General features: G+C 38.7%; 1 protein-coding gene across 4 annotated transcripts in view; it reads left to right on the forward strand.

The window, feature by feature from the left end:
* Rb1cc1 (RB1 inducible coiled-coil 1) overlaps window positions 1-8,562 on the forward strand; it is a 41,931-nt gene extending 33,369 nt beyond the window's left edge. For 2 of the 4 annotated variants that reach the window (XM_040741522.1, XM_040741524.1), the window contains 5 exons: window positions 335-382; window positions 2,690-2,748; window positions 4,682-4,818; window positions 6,162-6,232; window positions 7,010-8,562. In XM_040741522.1, the coding sequence (XP_040597456.1) occupies window positions 335-382; window positions 2,690-2,748; window positions 4,682-4,818; window positions 6,162-6,232; window positions 7,010-7,087 (393 nt within the window). In that variant the 3' untranslated portion in view covers window positions 7,088-8,562. The remainder of the gene's footprint in view (window positions 1-334; window positions 383-2,689; window positions 2,749-4,681; window positions 4,819-6,161; window positions 6,233-7,009) is intronic. The other 2 variants (XM_040741523.1, XM_040741525.1) reach the window with 1 other exon arrangement.
* The last annotated feature ends 8,224 nt before the right edge of the window (window positions 8,563-16,786 follow it).

The raw sequence follows: 16,786 nt of genomic DNA on the forward strand, positions 1-16,786 counted from the left end.
GACAGTAATCCAAAGTCAAACTATCTAATCTGATTCAAATGTATCAGCCATCCTTTTCTTGTTTTGTGATTAAGCACCTTAGAATAACACAAGATGTAGCAATAAATTCAGGTTCCCCCTCTGATTAGCAAATCTTTGCAGATAAATGCAGGTATTTATTGTGAGTCTAAAATTCCACAGCTAATGACAAAATTTGAACATTTGAGGAAGTCTTAGGACAATGCAGCCAGTGTTGTCATTGTCATTGAAGCGGTTAGTGATCAGAATAAAATAGACTCTGCACACATACGCAGTGTGAACAAGATAAATCGGAGTTTTCTTTTTCTACCTGTAGACATTGCAGTTGAAAGAAGAAGAAAACAAGCGGTTAAATCAAAGACTGGTAAGAGTTTTCTGATGATGTCTCTTTTAAAAAACTGTTTAGTTTGTATTTTGTTACAGACGTCTTTCACCTGAAGGATAAATGGTGGAGGGAGCATGTTTGCCACTCTGGTGTGAGTGTAGAAATCAAAGGGCAACTTCCCAAAATAACTTCTTGCCACCACATGGCCCTGAGGATTGAACTCAGGTCATCAGGCTTGGTGGCGAGTGCCTTCAGTCTGCTATGCCATCTTGCCAGCCCAGAATGTGTGTGATTTATTTATACTGGTATTTGTTAAGTCATTGGGACATTGACTATTACGGCTCTCAGGGGAAGAAATCAGGTCAGAGTTGTTATTTTGTTTGATTGTAGAATCACTCTACAGATGTCTCATTTTTTTTTCATTTGTTTTATATGTATGAATGTTTCGCCTGCATGTATGTATGTGTACCTTGTGCATGCCTATGGATGGTTGTGTCCCATCATGTGGATGTTGAGACTGAACCCAGATCCTCTGCAAGAACAGCAAGTGCTCTTAACCACTGAGCCATCTCTCTAGCCCCAACCTGTTTTTCTTTACTTGAAAATAAGAATATCCTGGTGAAAATTTAGCCAAGTAGACTGACTTCCTTACTATTATACTTAGAAAAAAATGATAATAGTATTTATTATTAACTTACTTCTTGGAGTTCCAAATTTATTTTTGTAATCTTGTGTTTTTAATTCAGTGAGTTAAGAGTGCTTTGTAACCTGTTGAACATTTTCATTTATTCTGATGAATCTTGTAAATGAAAATAACTAGTTGTGCCCTGACTTGTGACTTTCTTAATTCCTCTGGCAGCCCACTTTAGAGACAGTCATGTTTAATACAGCAGTTACTTTATTTCCCCCTAAAGCAGGTTGTGTTTCTAGCATCTAAACAATTATTTTCTGATAATTGCATATTTTAAAGGAAACAAATAGTTTAGGCTTATGTTCAGTACTTTAAAGGGGCCGAGGGGAGAGAGGGAAGAAATACTTTTTTTGTACACACCGACATATGTGAAGGTAAAAGGTCAACTTTTTGAAATTGGATTTCCCCTTCTACGTGTTCACAAGCACTTTTACCAAATGAGCCATTTCCCTGGCCCTTGTAATTGATTATTTTAGTAAGTAACAGTGAGCAAAGTCTAGTGACACACACCATTAACCCCAGCACTCAGGAGGCAGCAACAGGCAGATCTCTGTGAGCTCTTTGCCAGCCTGGTCTACATTTCGAGTGACCCTGTTTCAAAAGTAAATAGATGGGCCTTGGTTGTACACACTTTCAATCCTAGTGTTTGGGAGGCAGAGGCAGGTGGATCTCTGTGAGTTCGACACCAGCTGGGTCCAGAGTGTTCTAGGACTGCCAGAGCTACACAGAGAAACTCTTGTTTCAAAAACCAAAAATAAATAAATGCAGGGGTAAAACATCCCTTTTCTGTTTTCTTGTGCTTGTTTTTGAGGCAGGATCTCGCTGGGTTGCATGAAATACATAGTCCTATCTCCAGAATGTGGTGATTTCAGCAAGTCATGTACCACCATTGCCAGCCTCTACTTTTTCTTTTGCTGTCACACAAACAACAAAAGTTAGATGTTATATGCTGATAGACTACTAATTAAAAAGGCTTTATAAGATGTTATCATATACAGTTTTTACATAGTGTCCCCAAAGGGAAGATAAGCCACATATGGCCAAGACTTTTACTATGTTTTGTTTTTGTAGGGCAGCAATGGGGTTCAAGAAACATTGTTAAACTGCTTTGTTCTAGAACTTACATTAGTATTTTTGGTTGTGAGCCTAGCCTTTAACGGCTGAGCCATCTCTCCAGCCTAAAACTTATATTAGTAGTAACCAGAGAAGCAAAGATACTCCCACGTAACCCAAAGAGCTAACACGTGTCTCCAGACCTGGCATCTAGAGCAGTGTGCTTTCCCATTCATTTACTGTCTTCACACAGGGAAACTGTAAGACTGAACCCGTCTTATAAGTAGTCTTAACTTGTCTGGTAGAATATATGTCGTTTTCTGGTTAATTTTTTCAAATCTCTGAAAATGGTTAGACTTTCCTAGTCAGATATTAAATTCCCTCGTTTCCTAAGCCCTGCTCTGTAACAGATAGTATTGGAAGGGAATAGATGAAGTTTAGTGCACCAAACTTCATTGTTGAATTACTGAATGTAAATATTACATAAGTAAATATTACATTCAGCTTGAATGAACACAGATTGAAGCATGTCTCCAAATTTTTCTGGTGAATATCATATTTTAGATGTGTGCAGCTCATGCATGGTTCCTTCTTTGTCCCAGATGTCTCAGAGCATGTCCTCAGTATCTTCAAGACATTCTGAAAAAATAGCCATTCGAGAGTAAGTATATCATTTTTTTTTTTGTGGGTTTTAAATCAAATTGTTAGTTACTGAATACATTGTGATCATAATGATCATTTAGGCCATTTACAGCTCTACAATTCACACAAAACCCTTGAAGCTTTTCTTGTGCTGGCTAACATTTCAGCTGCCATCCTGTCTGAAAAGAATTTTATCTTCTCAATTTTACCTTTCAAACGGTAAGATCTTGATTTCAGGTTCCTGTGCATCCTTCATTTTATGTTTATCTATGTGCTATAAATTCGGAGTATACTTTGATATTTTCATCAGTTGAATAGTTTAATATTATAGCTTTCCTGGTACAAATTACCACATAGAAGTAATTGTTTCTCCTGTGAGTTGTCCTGCAGGAGCTTTGGAGCAATAAATAAAGAAAAGCATCATAGCAGCTCATCAATCCTGGTCTATTGTTCAAGAATTACTGAACTTTATACACAAAAGCCTTAACTTGTACCCCAGGCTGGCCTAGGCACACACCATCTTAACTTGCTACCTCAAATGTTAGGATTAAAAGGGTGAAATCATAGTATTTGTGAAGACCCTTATTTCATTTATAATAGATTTTTGTTGTTAACTGGTTTAAGGTTTTTGGTTTGTTTTTTATTTCTATTTTATATGGCTTTTAGATATCTGTTCTGGCCCTAGCATCTCAGCATTATCTTCTTCAGGTGATGCCATGGCAGGATGGCTCTCTGCTTAACCAACTGTGCATCAGATCATTGGGCTTTGGAAGAGTAGAGATGAGTTTAACATAATACGACTCTTTACTATGTTAGCTTTTAGTGTTCAGCCAACAGTGCTTACCCCATGGTTGCAGCAGTATTTCAGACTTTTCCTACACTATGCTGTGGCATCACCTGTAGCGCTAGTACTGAGAAAGTGAAAGCAAGAGACAACTGACTGCAAGTCAGAGACCAGCCTGGAGCACATAGAAAGACCCTTTCTCAATAAAGGGGAAGGGAGGCTGGAGAGATGGCTCAGGCGTTAAAGGCTAGAATCACAACAACAACAAAAAGGGAAGGATGGAAATCTTGATAGCTAGCCGACTCTGTCTGCTGGAGAACCTAGCACATAAAATTACCCTGGCAACTAGAGTCTGAGACTGATCTTCAAACCTGTTAACTGCGCTGAGCACATTTTGAGAGGTAGACACTGAGTACGTGCATGTAGGCAGTTATAATTGCTTGTTCATCTCTCCCTTAAGGTCTGTACTAAGGCTTTCTGAGGCCTGACTGTACACATGGACTTAGTTCAATTGCTTTTTCCTTTGAAATGAAGAGTATCACACTTAAGAATTAAAATACCAGGTGTGTTTCTTGGTATAAATGAAAGGTTACAAGGAAAATTCCTGTGACTAGATATTTCTCCGGGTAAAGTGGGGTTTTTTGTTTGTTTGTTTGTTTGTTTTTGTTTTGGTTCTTTCATTAATTAGATCATGAAAATTTTATTTTAAAAAATGTTGGTCTTTATAAGTTGCTGGAAGTTCCTTTGAACAATTAGATGAAAGGTACTTGTAGGGACCCTCAAGTCACCTCAGTGGTGTGCATCACAAGATGTGTATGAAGGTCAGGGGACAGTCTGCAGATTCCCCCCACCATTGGGCTCTAGGTCTGTCAGCTGGTTCCTCTACCCACTGTGAGCTTCCCATCCCCTTCAAGTCCCTTTCATTTAATTGTACAGTATTTGTGTGTGACCTGTGTGCACATCCTATCTACTTTAAATCATCTCTAGATTGCTTTAGCACCTATTGCAAATAGTGTTAACCTGTGTCACGTGGCAGAGATCAGACTCCTTTCCACAGCAGTTATGCGTGACCCATCAGTTGAATCTGGACTCAGAACCAGCTATATACTCTTAAGTTTGTATCACATGTGATAAACTCTCTCTAGGATGGTAACCTTCCTTTCCTTAGTTTTCAGGTGGGAGATTTGGTTCTCATCATCCTAGATGAGCGACATGACAATTATGTGTTGTTTACTGTTAGCCCTACTTTGTATTTTCTGCATTCAGAGTCTCTTCCTGCCCTGGATCTCAAACCAGGTGAGGGAGGTAAGTGTCACATACAGTTCTAAATTATTAATCTTGACTGGAGGACATATATTCTCCTGTTGTGTACTATATACACAATTAAAGTCCTTAGGAAAAAAGCTGCTCAGTTTTTTTTACAAAAGTCTTTATTGGATTTAATTGATAAATCCAAAATTAAGTGTAGTAGTGTACAGTGAATCAGCTGATCAGACTATATAAGTATATGAACTCATGTTCTTATTTGGATTGGCATGTAAACAAATACCCATTTTGGAGTGGGGCAGTATCGTTGACTACTCCATTATGGTTTTCGATGGGTAAGCTATTTAGAATATCTGTGGGACAGAAACTACATGACCATGAAAAGTGAGAAGGTAAGCATGCAACTTATTTTCACATTGAGATTTCTAGCATTTTTCATATTTTTTGTTAATTTTTGGCTTTTTGATAAAAAGTATCCCAAGCTGACTCCAAACTATCCTGTGTCTGTGATTGGTCTTGAACTCCTGATCCATCAACCTGTAGCTCCCCAATGCTGGGTTTGCAAGCATGGAGCTCTATGCCTGGCTGCATCATTCTTCTGGTCTCGTTCTTGTTCACTTGTGTAAACTTTTATTTACTGTAGGTCTTTTGTAGTTTGGAGATCAAACCTAGTGTCTTGTTTCTAAGTTGTATCCCACCTCTTTACATTTTTTAAGTGAAAATGATATTTTAAAAGGTATAAAGATGTATAAGACAAGGAAAATCCACATATTGACACAGATTCGTGTGTTACCATTTTTATTATTTGTATTATTTCCTATGTGTATTTCTAAACATGTGAAACTGGAAATGTGTACAACTATTATAATCAATTCTAAAAGAAGGGGTTTGCCACCTCGGTAATTCTGTACTCTGCACCATTCTCAGCCTCTGCATAGGAGGTCCACTTCAGGACTTAATGTGTGTTTTATTCTTCATTGCTTGCTGAATCCCAGTTGTATTGACGTTGCTGTGCTAGGTGCTGTGGTTGAAGTTCCAACCCACACTGAAGGGCTGCCACTCAGAAATCTGTTTCACTTAGACCTAGAAGTGTATTTTGCCACTTTGAGAAGTGGAGATCATCATCATAGTTCCTTCAGTAGGTGGCAGTGTCGAGTTAATTATTTGCTCATGTTGCCTACTTAGTTTACTGGCCTCCTTGAATGAAGCACATGTTGGAAAGTACAACAGATTTTTTTCTTCAGTGAATAAAATATGAGTTTCACTGATTTTAATGGTTTTTAAAGTTGTATATGTTCTTGTGAGAACACCATTACTATTTTGATTCTGCAGTTCTTTTTTGCCATGAACTTTGAAAAATAAGTTAATAATTTATTCACTAGCTTCAGGTGCATCTAGAAGACCCTGGGTCCTTGGAAAAGTAATGGAAAAGGAATATTGTCAAGCCAAAAAGGTAAGAACTCTACCCTATAATAGTAAAACTAGGAATTTTATTGTATGGAAATCGTTACTAGTATTTTGAGATTTTTGCTCAGTTTAGAGCTTAAGGTTTATTAAATTGAATTTAAGCCAGAAATCCTCTAAGTATTGCTATTATGTTTAGATAGAAGAGGTAGATTACCAACATTGTATTGACCTTCAAAGGAGAACAACTCGTGTGTGTAACTGCTAGCAACAGTGAACTCTGTGTGTACAGTTGCTCTTTACTCATTTTCGTATGCTACCCCATTAGTGAAAGATAACTCTGAAGTCTTATTTGGAGGCTAAACTGAAATTAACAGTCAAAGCAATCAAGGCAGAGACAGAAGGATCAATAGTTCCAAACCATCCTAGGCTGTGTGTGTGTGTGTGTGTGTGTGTGTGTGTGTATGTGTGTGTGTGTGTGTGTGTGTGCATATATATATATGCTTATAATCCCAGCCTTTGGGAGGCAGGGACAGGAGGAATGCTACAAATTTGAAGCCAGTCTGGTCTGCATAGTGAGTGCCAGGGTATCAGGGGTATATAGTAAGAATGGGTTAGAAAAAGAAGGGGTTAGCCATAGCATTCCCGCCCCAAGACAATGTTAGTTACCCAGTTGGTCAAGACCTTATCTTCTGTAGTTTGATACAAAGTAAAGACTCTACATCATACCCCTAGAAGTAAGCTGAATGGTTGAAGGGGACTTGAATAAACTCATTCAGTCATACAGTGATTCCATATTTATTTTTTATTTTTCTTTCCCTCTTAGGCACAAAACAGATTTAAAGTTCCTTTGGGGACAAAGTTTTACAGAGTGAAAGCTGTGTCATGGAATAAGAAAGTATAGCCACAGAAGAAATCTACATCTGGTACCATTTTCTGATTTGTCCTCTAGCACTAATAAATCACTCCAAAACAACCGGCCATCCTCCTTTTTACAAAAGTCAACACAGCAGTATACTACATTGGTGGACTACACTTCCCTTTTAAGTGGATATATCTTAGGAACAATAAATTCATCAAAATTCTTGGCTGAATTGAAATGGTTTTCTTTTGTTTCCACCCAAATAACTAGAAATGCGGACCAAACTAGTTACTGTTCTCCAAGGGCAGTGCCTGCACCGTGGCTTGTGACTAGCCTCATTAATTGCCTGTTAATAAACACTAGCTGACTAGACACCAGTGTTGTTGTTACCAGCATTTGTTCTCTTGTGAACTCAAGAGTCCTTGCACTCTTTAACACATTCTTTATAAAATGTATAAATCCTTCCAAACTATTTAAAGAGGAGTGTACTGCATGCAGATAATCATAATTTTGTTTGCCTCAGAAGACTGCTAACGCAAATTCTTTAATTTTTTTAAATACCCTTTGATGTTTAAAAATATAACAATGTAATTTGACTGACTTTAAGATCAGCTATAAACAATGAGCAATCTTGAAAAGCACTTTCCACAAAGATCATCCAGGCTCCCGGGGAAGAAGAGTCTGCACCACTGAGGTTTTCAAGTGCAGGACTCAAACTTCTCAGCATCTTAGAACTGTTTGAAATAATCACATTGATGAACTTGTAATTCATGGTTGCACTTCAGAAACAGTACCATTGTACATTAACATTTAGAGGTGGTTTAAATAACAAAATATGGTATTGTAAAGGATCTGTACAATTTTAAGACAATAAAGAATTGAAAGTGTAAATATGTGTGCCTTTCTAAGGTTACATTTTTAATCTATTTGTGTGATTGCTGGGAAGGGTGAAGAAATTGTTCTGTAATCAAAGAGAAACATGTTTATCACAGAGATGTTGTTTGTATCCTATGTAACCGTGAAGTGGTATTCTGTGGAAGAGAACCATGTAAACTCGGGCTGTAGAAGCCGGCCGGCACTGAACAAATGTGCTGAAGTAGTTAATGGATTAGAAAGAGCGTCTTCAGGGTTGCTGCTAGAGAGCACTAAGAAAATGATTCTTTTTCAGAAATATTTAATTTCTTCATAAAATAAGTTGGATATTTTTATATATATGTAATCTAATAGAATGAATAAATATAGTGTATAGAATACTGAATTTGACAACATATTAATGAATAAATGGACAAATGATTTCATATGTTTCTATTCAATCCTTTGATGACATCTTTATGCAGAGATTACAAGTATAACAAATGACTGTATTTTTTTTTAACAGTTGTGTTTGTGTCTCAAACTGCTAAGGCAGGCCATTTTACTCAATTAATGCTCTTCAGATTTAATATGTGGTTATTATGCTGTGGAATTATTGCTGTGACACACTAAATCTCTTTTCTTAATACTGATCTTTAATGTTAGTTGTGGTCGTTGATTATTTTCTTTTCATGGTGCGTTCATACCTATCTTGTCAGTGTTCACACATATGTTTCAAAAGCAAATGAAAACTAAAATGATGTTGTTAGAAAAGCAGAACCTTTCCAGTAACCTGAATTCATTGAGTTCTTAGTTTTGAATGATTAAAAGCAATATGAGCTTTGGAGTTAGGATGCCTGGCTTTCAGTCTCAGATAGACTTCCATAAACTGACTCCTCATTTCCCCAATGTTTAAAACAGGGTAGTGGGACCTACATAATGTAGTTTGCACTTTTAATGCAGATTATAAATATTAGTGATTTAAGCAATTTTAGGAATATATTAAATGCTATTATAAAGGTTTCTTTATACAGACAGTATAGTCCTGTGGCAAAAGAAATGTAGCTTTAGGGAGGTCAGATGTGGTCCCACCATCTTAGGACACTGAGACAGGAGTGCTTGAGCAACAGGGAGAGCCCATCTGAAGAGCAGGTGGGAGAAACTTTTACTGTGAACTTCCCCATTTTTTGAGACAGTTTCTCTGTGCAGCCCTGGATGTCCTAGAACTGTAGACCAGGATGCCAGGCAGTGGTAGCACATGCCTTTAATCCTAGCACAGGGAAGGCATTTAGAGTTCAAGGGTAGCCTGGTCCACACAAGGAATTTCAAGACACCCAGGACTGCACAGAGAAACTCTGTATCAAAACAACAGAAAAAAATACATATGTATGTTTGTTGTGACAGTGGTGATTTGTAATAATAAAAGCACTATATTTGCCTGGCTCATGATTATAAATCCAACATCTCTAACATCTGAAGCAAGAGTATCCAAAGTTCAAAACCAACCTGAGCTGCAAGTAGGAGTTTTGCTACAATCTGCGCTACAAGGAGCAGTTTGCAGAAATCTTATAAACTAGTATTGTACTGTTTTGAAAACATGAATAAGATCTCATCAGTGAGGCTTTATCCAGAAACTGGTGGGAAAAGATGCAGGCCCACAGCCAAACATTAGACTGAGCTCAATGAATCTTGCAGAAGAAAGGGAGATTGTAGGAATCAGGAGTCAAGGACACCACAAGAAAATCCACAGAATCAACTAACCTGGGCTCATACAGGCTCACAGGGAACTGAAAACCAGGGATCCTGCATGGGACTAACCTAGGCCCTCTGCATGTATGTTACAGTTGAGTAGCAGAGGCTGTCTTAGGACCCCAATCCTCATACTGTGTTGCTTTGCCCAACCTTAATACAAGACGAGGTGTGTAGTCTTACCGCAACCTGTTATGTCATGTTTTGTTGATATCCATATCTTGAACAGAATAGTAGATTGGGGTATAGGGACAAAGGTGGGGGGGGGGGCGGCTGGAAGGAGAGGAGGGAGTTGTGATAAAACTGCATGACCAACACAACTTATGGAAGAAAGGGTTTATTGTTTCAGAAGAGTAGTCATGATGACAGCAGAGATAGCAGGTGACAGCTAGCCAGAGCAACAGCTGAGAGTTCACACCTGAACTGTCTTATACATTAAGGATAGCATTAGCCCCTCTGGATCACATGTTGACCCCAAGGAAACACTTTCTAGAAGAGTTTGCCTCCATTATGCTGGCCTCTTCTTTATCACAGCTGATTCTTCTACTGGCCAATGTCAATTGTTGCAACAAAGCAAAGATTTTGTTTTAGTGCATCCTGGTCACTTGATAGTCACAGCTCCAGCTGACCAAACACCACAGATTCTTAATATTGAGCTGCTCCAATCAAGTATTTAAGGACTCTTAAAACTTCTCTCTGAAACTTAACAAGCCAGAACCCCTTCATCTGCACTGCTCCCATCTCTCCTAAGCTCTCACAACAACCCATTAAGCTCTGAGCACTACTCAATGACTTTTCTAGCCCAGAATTCAAGGTCCTTCCAGAACACTACCAAAATCATGACCATGGATAGATCGGTCACAGCAGTATCCCACAAACATATTGATAATTTGTCATCGTTTTCTATTAGTGTGATCAGACACCATGGCCAAAAGTAATGTGGGGAGCAAGGGGGTTTCATCTTAAAACTCAGAGGTTGCACTCCATAACTGAAGGAAGCCAGGGCAGGAACTGAAGCAGAGGCCATACAGGAGTGTTGCTTACTGGCTTGCTCCCCACAGCTTGTTCAGCCTGCTTTCTGATAGAGCTCAGGACTACCTATCCAGGGGTTCTATCACTCTTAGTCTGGGCCCTCCCACTCCTTAGGCTTTCCTAAAGACAACTAACTAAACTAATGGAAACTTCCCAATTGAAGTTCCTCTTCCCAGATAATTCTAGCTTGTATCAAACTGACAATAGAGGTTTTTAACATTTTATTACAATTATTTGGTGGTGGGCTGTAGACAATTAGGATTTTGCTACAGATCACCTTGAATATGTCAATCACCAGGGAGTATCGCCTGTTCAGTAATATTGTGTCTGTTAAGCCATAAAGGAGGTGGCTTTTCCATCTTGTCAGTTCTCAGTGTTCTACTGTTGGTATGCAAGTCCTTCCTTGGACACATTCCTAGATGCTTCAGAGTTGTCTAATGCCACTGTTTTGTCACACTAAACTAATTTTCATTCGTTGCTCTTGTATTCTGAAACGTAACTCTTTGCTTTGCTTATTCAATGAGTGGCTGTTGAGGCTGGGATGGGGACAGTTAAGGCCTGTGTAGTTCCACTTCTTCCTTGGTTGCCCTTCTAGAACGTTAGTGCTTTGTCAGGTAGATGTGAAAGTGGACATCATGTCTTGTTTATGGTGAAAAAGCATAGTTCATACCACTAGTGTGTTATGAGGAAACAGTTGTAGGGGTTCACCTTGTCTAGTTCAGCATACTGACTTAACAACAGTGACATCTTAATGGAGGACCTCACAGTCAAAGACTTTTATGTTGATCATGACCACACAGCATCCATACTCAAAATCTTCAGCTTGCTGAGCACAACTCTGAGTAGTCCTTTATTTTAGCTAAGTTACTATGACAAACTGAACAATGTAGATTGTTTCCTCTGACTTGCCTCACCAAAACATCTAAGAAGAAGCCAACTGAAATGTATTGAACATGTCTTGGCAACCTTAACAAGCATGGCAGTTTTGTTAGTGTAGCCAATTGTTTTTGCTAGTTTTAGACATACATCTCCACATTCATAGTCTCCAACAGCATTTTGTTTACCGTTTCGACAGCTTTCTATTACAACAGTATTTTCTGGGGGTTTTGTTTTTATTTCATCTGGATCTTTCTGTTGGAACCTCTCTGTGTTGTGTTGCTGATCATTTTAGCACTTTGGACCCTGAGATAACCAAATTTATTTGCACATTTGGCTGCAGAAGTGTGTTGGTGGCTGAGGTGGAAGAGTCTATATGGTGATGTCTTCACAGATTAGACTTAAAAATGCCTGGTGTAACCCCTTGGAGAATTGATGTTTACAAACAGGCAACAGCATTCTGGTAAGAGTGACAACAAAGGTCACAGGCTTCTACCACATTCTTTGGGTCAAAGACTCAACACTGAGTTAACATGTACAGATAGATAGGGGGAACATTGTAAAAATACATTCCTTTACAAAATTAGGCTTGAAATAGCTGTTGTCCTTTAAGATATAGACAGATTTATTGATATCCTTGGGCTTTTCAAAATATACAGGCTGGGGATACATCTTAAATGGACTGCTTGCTCATTTTAAGACCTTAGGTTTGGTCTTCAGCACTACAAGACAAAAGTCTTGTGAGTGAATGTGGACTAAAGCCAAGCAAAGTTGGTAATGTTTGATCTTTATAAATTTACCTATCTTGATTATTCAAAACTAGGACACGTGACTTCTTAATGCCTGTTTATCAATGGCACTTATGCTCATCATACTCTCACTGCATTGTCTTTAGTCAACGTTTTTATGCACTATAACTTATAATCTTTATGGGTGAGATGGAAATTCTTGCAAGTTCTTAACATAGTGGTAAAGAGACGAAACAGTCAGCTGTAAGCTATGTGGTTTACATACTTACTGGATGTCTCAGACTTGGCAGCCACTTAGAGTAAGCAATACCAAGTTCTTTCATTCCTACTTTAAAGCTTACTAGCAATGGTGTTTCCAGTGCTAAGAAAAGGTGACAACTCTCAAGGTAAATGCAGGTTTCACCCTTCATTTAATCTCAAATCTAAGCAGTTATACACATGTGTCCTGTTAGAGTGCAGCCTGGGACTGCCTTGCTATGGAGAGCTTGTGCCCCATGGAAAAATTGCTGAATTTTTTTCTCACACATCATCACTAATGTCAGTGTGCTGTTCTTTAAGTTGCACTCGACTTTTCATTTTGACCATTTTAGGAGTTCCCAGAGCTTTTCATAGCTGTTAATAGTTTTGGGGGGGTTGTTGTTTTGGGGTTTTTGTTGTTTTGTTTTTGTTTTTGGGGGTCTTTTTTCCTTCATAAATGTTAGGATATATTTCAGAACTCTGGTTTTTATGGTACCTAAAAAAAGAAGATACTTCTGACAATCTGATCTCAAATGATGTTGTAATCCTCCTTCTTAACTGCTTTAGAAATGTCATCATCCAATTCCAGTAGAGCTGGAGAGTTCATGTTGTTGGTATTACTTGTAATCTCTCTGGAATTCTGCTTTGCCAGTGAATGTGACCTTAACTAGCCCAGGAGATGAACATGAATCTTTATGTTCTTCAGCACAAGTCCTCTGAAAATGTATAGCCTGTCTCACAAGCATAAACTGCCTGCATTCTTATCATGTTCTGTCAACATGAATCACATTTTTCATCTCCATATGCAACATCTTTCAGTATAGCTCCCGCAGGCGTGTTACTTCAGAAGCTGTGTGTGACCAGGACCTGCAGCCATGTGCTTCCTGTTCATGTCAGGACCCCAGTTCTGCCTTACCCAAGCTCCTGTTCCACCACATCAATGTCCATCACCACACCATAGTCGGCATGCTCCCAGTACTTCCTGGAGAAACTTCAACACTTGTTTCCTCCAGAAAGTCCAACTGCGTTTTGCAGAACCTGCTACCTAGAATTCGAGCAACATTCTCATAAAAAGCAGGGTATCTAGTTTATAGAATTGCTTTACAAGTGGACTCCTAAGGAAAGAACTGCTTAATATACAGGTTTGGCTTGGTTTTGGTTTTGAACCCCAGTTTCTTTCAGCCTTGAGAGCACTGTAGCCACAAAACTTACTTGAAACACATAAAAATGTATATGAAATGGATTGTTGAATTGAATGTGAAAAGTTAAAAAAAAGTCATTTAGAAGAAAGTAGGAAAACACCATCCATTGTGTGGGGAAAAAAACACAGCCTGCACAGAACAAAAAAGATCAATTTGTAGAAAAGAATGATACATTGGATTTCGTGAAAATAATTTATGTATTTTAACTCAATTCTGACAAATGTACTTTAAACTTCATTGCCAGGTAGATTTATGTTCATAATTGTCTTATCTTTCATGTATTTACCATTTAATTTTGTTTTATGTGATGCTCTTACCTTCATTTGGGGATGGGGGATGGCTGGGGATGCAGTTCAGCTAGTAGAGTACTTGCCTAACATGTACAAAGCCCTAGAGTTTAAGTCCAGGCAATGCATAAACCAGGGGTGGTGTATGCCTGGAATCCACACACTCAGACATGGAAACAAGAGAATCAGAAGTCCAAGGTCATCCTCAACTATACACAACTAGTTCAAGGCCAACCTGGGCAGTATGAGACCCTGCTTCAAAAGAATCTACTTAATTGATCTATCTAATACCTGTCTGTCTATCTGCACATACAGGTATGTATTTATTTGTATAGGTTTCTTAATTATATTTAAATCCTACCTGTGTTTTCTTCCCATTCATAGCATCTAGCATAGTTGTTTTTCCAACTCTCTGTATCTATTTTGCTTTTAATTTGTCTCTTATAGAAAATATACTGAATGTATTTTAAGCATGTATTTTTTATTTTCCCGTGGGAACATCACTTCTTAATATTAGTATTCTTTCCTTTTGTCTCCATGAAAAAGCTACATACATTGAATGCTTTCCTGGTGGTCATTTGTCTTTTACTGAGACCAGTATGTATGATTAATTTCCCTGTTTTTATGGTTTTGTTTCTAGCCCTGACCCCTGTCTTCCAAAAACTATAGTGTTAAAATGAATATGAACCCAGGGTTTCTCTTGATGTTGTTGCTATTAGTATTTTAAGGATTTTGATTCCAAATTATTTTGACTGTCCATCTCTTTTCTAACATATCAAGGACTCCACCAACCTGTGATCCAGGTTTACCATGTTTTTCAGCCTGAAATAAGATCTTCCTGTGTGTTTCCCATGTAAGTTTGCTGTTGTCATTGTAACCAAGGCCAGAAGAAACAGCTCAAAGGGTGAATTATTTGTTTCAGCACCTGACTTCAGAGTTCAGTTCAGACTCCTTGGCTGTTGATTTTGGATCTGCACTGCAGCAGAAGTCCATGGTAACGGGCACAAGGCAGGAACTCCTCATGCCAGCAGATAGAACAGAGAGGGACAGGGGTCTGAGAGAAAGCACAGTGCTCAAGGGCTGTTCCCAGTGAACTGTCCTCCATCTAGTGGGACTTTCTAATATTCCAGAAGCTTGACCAAGTGTTCGTGTCTTTGGGAAAGAACACTTCATCACTACAAAAGACAAAGGAATCATAGGCTCTTTAAAAAAAATCCAAATTAAAATAAGGCAGCTTATAGTGCAGATGAAGTCTAGGCCATGGCCATTACACAACCGAATATTTCTGTTTGTTTGTTTGTAGATAGGCCTTAAATTCCACATGTAACCTGTGACTAGCTTATTTTGAGTTTTCTAAAATTATTTTTACTGGTGTTATTTTTGTTGTTGTGTGTGTCTGCACATGTGTGTGCAGGTGCCTGCAAAGCCAAAACAGTGTGCTGGCTCCTACAGAGCTGGAATACAGGACTGTGACCTGCAAGCCTGAGTGCTGGGAATGAAAGCACTGAGCCATCTCCCACCTTTATTTTGAATTTTAAAGCCAGGTCCTTCTCCCTTCTCCATGTTCCTGGGAGCACAGCCCCAGCACTGCTCTCCTCCACCTCTTGACTGCAGGTGTTCATCTTGTCTCTCTGGTCTCTCCGCAGTCACATCAAAAGGAAGGAGTCTGGCTGTAGTGACTGCCTCTTGCTTGCACAGGCCATAGCGGACAAGTTAGTGAAATCTACCCAGCTTCTCTTACAAACAGGAAGACAACTGTGTTGCTTCTCTAAGTAAGTCAACTCTGCTCCTTGCCTCATTCATGCTCCAAAATAATGCCCAAGTGAACTGAAAATAGGAATTATATATGTGAAAAGGCAAAACAGACACAGAATTAACTGCTGTTAAAACAGATGGATTTGTCCACTTATCAATGAAAGATACTCTTTAAGCCAGGGCTGGTGATGCCTGGATGAAATACAAAAGGCAGGAGGTAGAAGCAAGGGGAATCACAGATGAAGAGATCTCTCAAAACCCAAGATTGGTATTGTGAGTAGTGGCCAAAGTTGCATAGCATGTAACAGATTCTAGGGTCCATTCCCAGCACCAAAATAATGCCAGTGTTTGTCTTTGACAAGTGTAACAACCAAATGGCATGTTCATCTGCACACAAGCTACAAATGTGCCACAGTGCACACAAAATGTCAGGAGAATAAGTATGCTCAGTGGATGTGTGCACCCAAGTATCTTTTAAATGCTAAGGAAATCTCTAAAAAAAATAGATCCTGTTTTTGTAATTTTTGTTACATTTACTGATTGTAGTGTGTGTGGGGGAATGTACACATGGGTGTGTGCAGGTGCATGTTACAAGGAGAACGCATGGAGATTAAAGGACAGTTTGTAAGAGTTAGTTCTCTCCTTCCACCATGTGGATCTTCGGGATCCAACTTAGGATTCAGGTCATCAGGCTTGGTGGTAAGTGTCTTTTTCCATGAGCCATGAATGATCCATGGGTTTTTGTTTTGCTATTTAGAAAGGAATATCAATGAAGTGTTAACCCATCCCAGCCAACAAGGCTAAGTCGCCACTGAAGATATGCCAAAAGATTTGTGTAGGATAACTAGGGAACTCCAGGCATTCAAGTTCAAGAGTAGAGCAAACAAAACACTTCTCGTTTTTATTATTGAAGGAAGCAAAATATGAGGTGATATTTACAGTTAGCTTAAGCAAATACAAGTACAGCAAAGGAATACACTTGGTGTTATGTCTTGTCATCTT

Source organism: Mesocricetus auratus, unplaced genomic scaffold, assembly GCF_017639785.1.
Source record: "Mesocricetus auratus isolate SY011 unplaced genomic scaffold, BCM_Maur_2.0 Super-Scaffold_6730, whole genome shotgun sequence".
Classification (NCBI taxonomy): domain Eukaryota; kingdom Metazoa; phylum Chordata; class Mammalia; order Rodentia; family Cricetidae; genus Mesocricetus; species Mesocricetus auratus.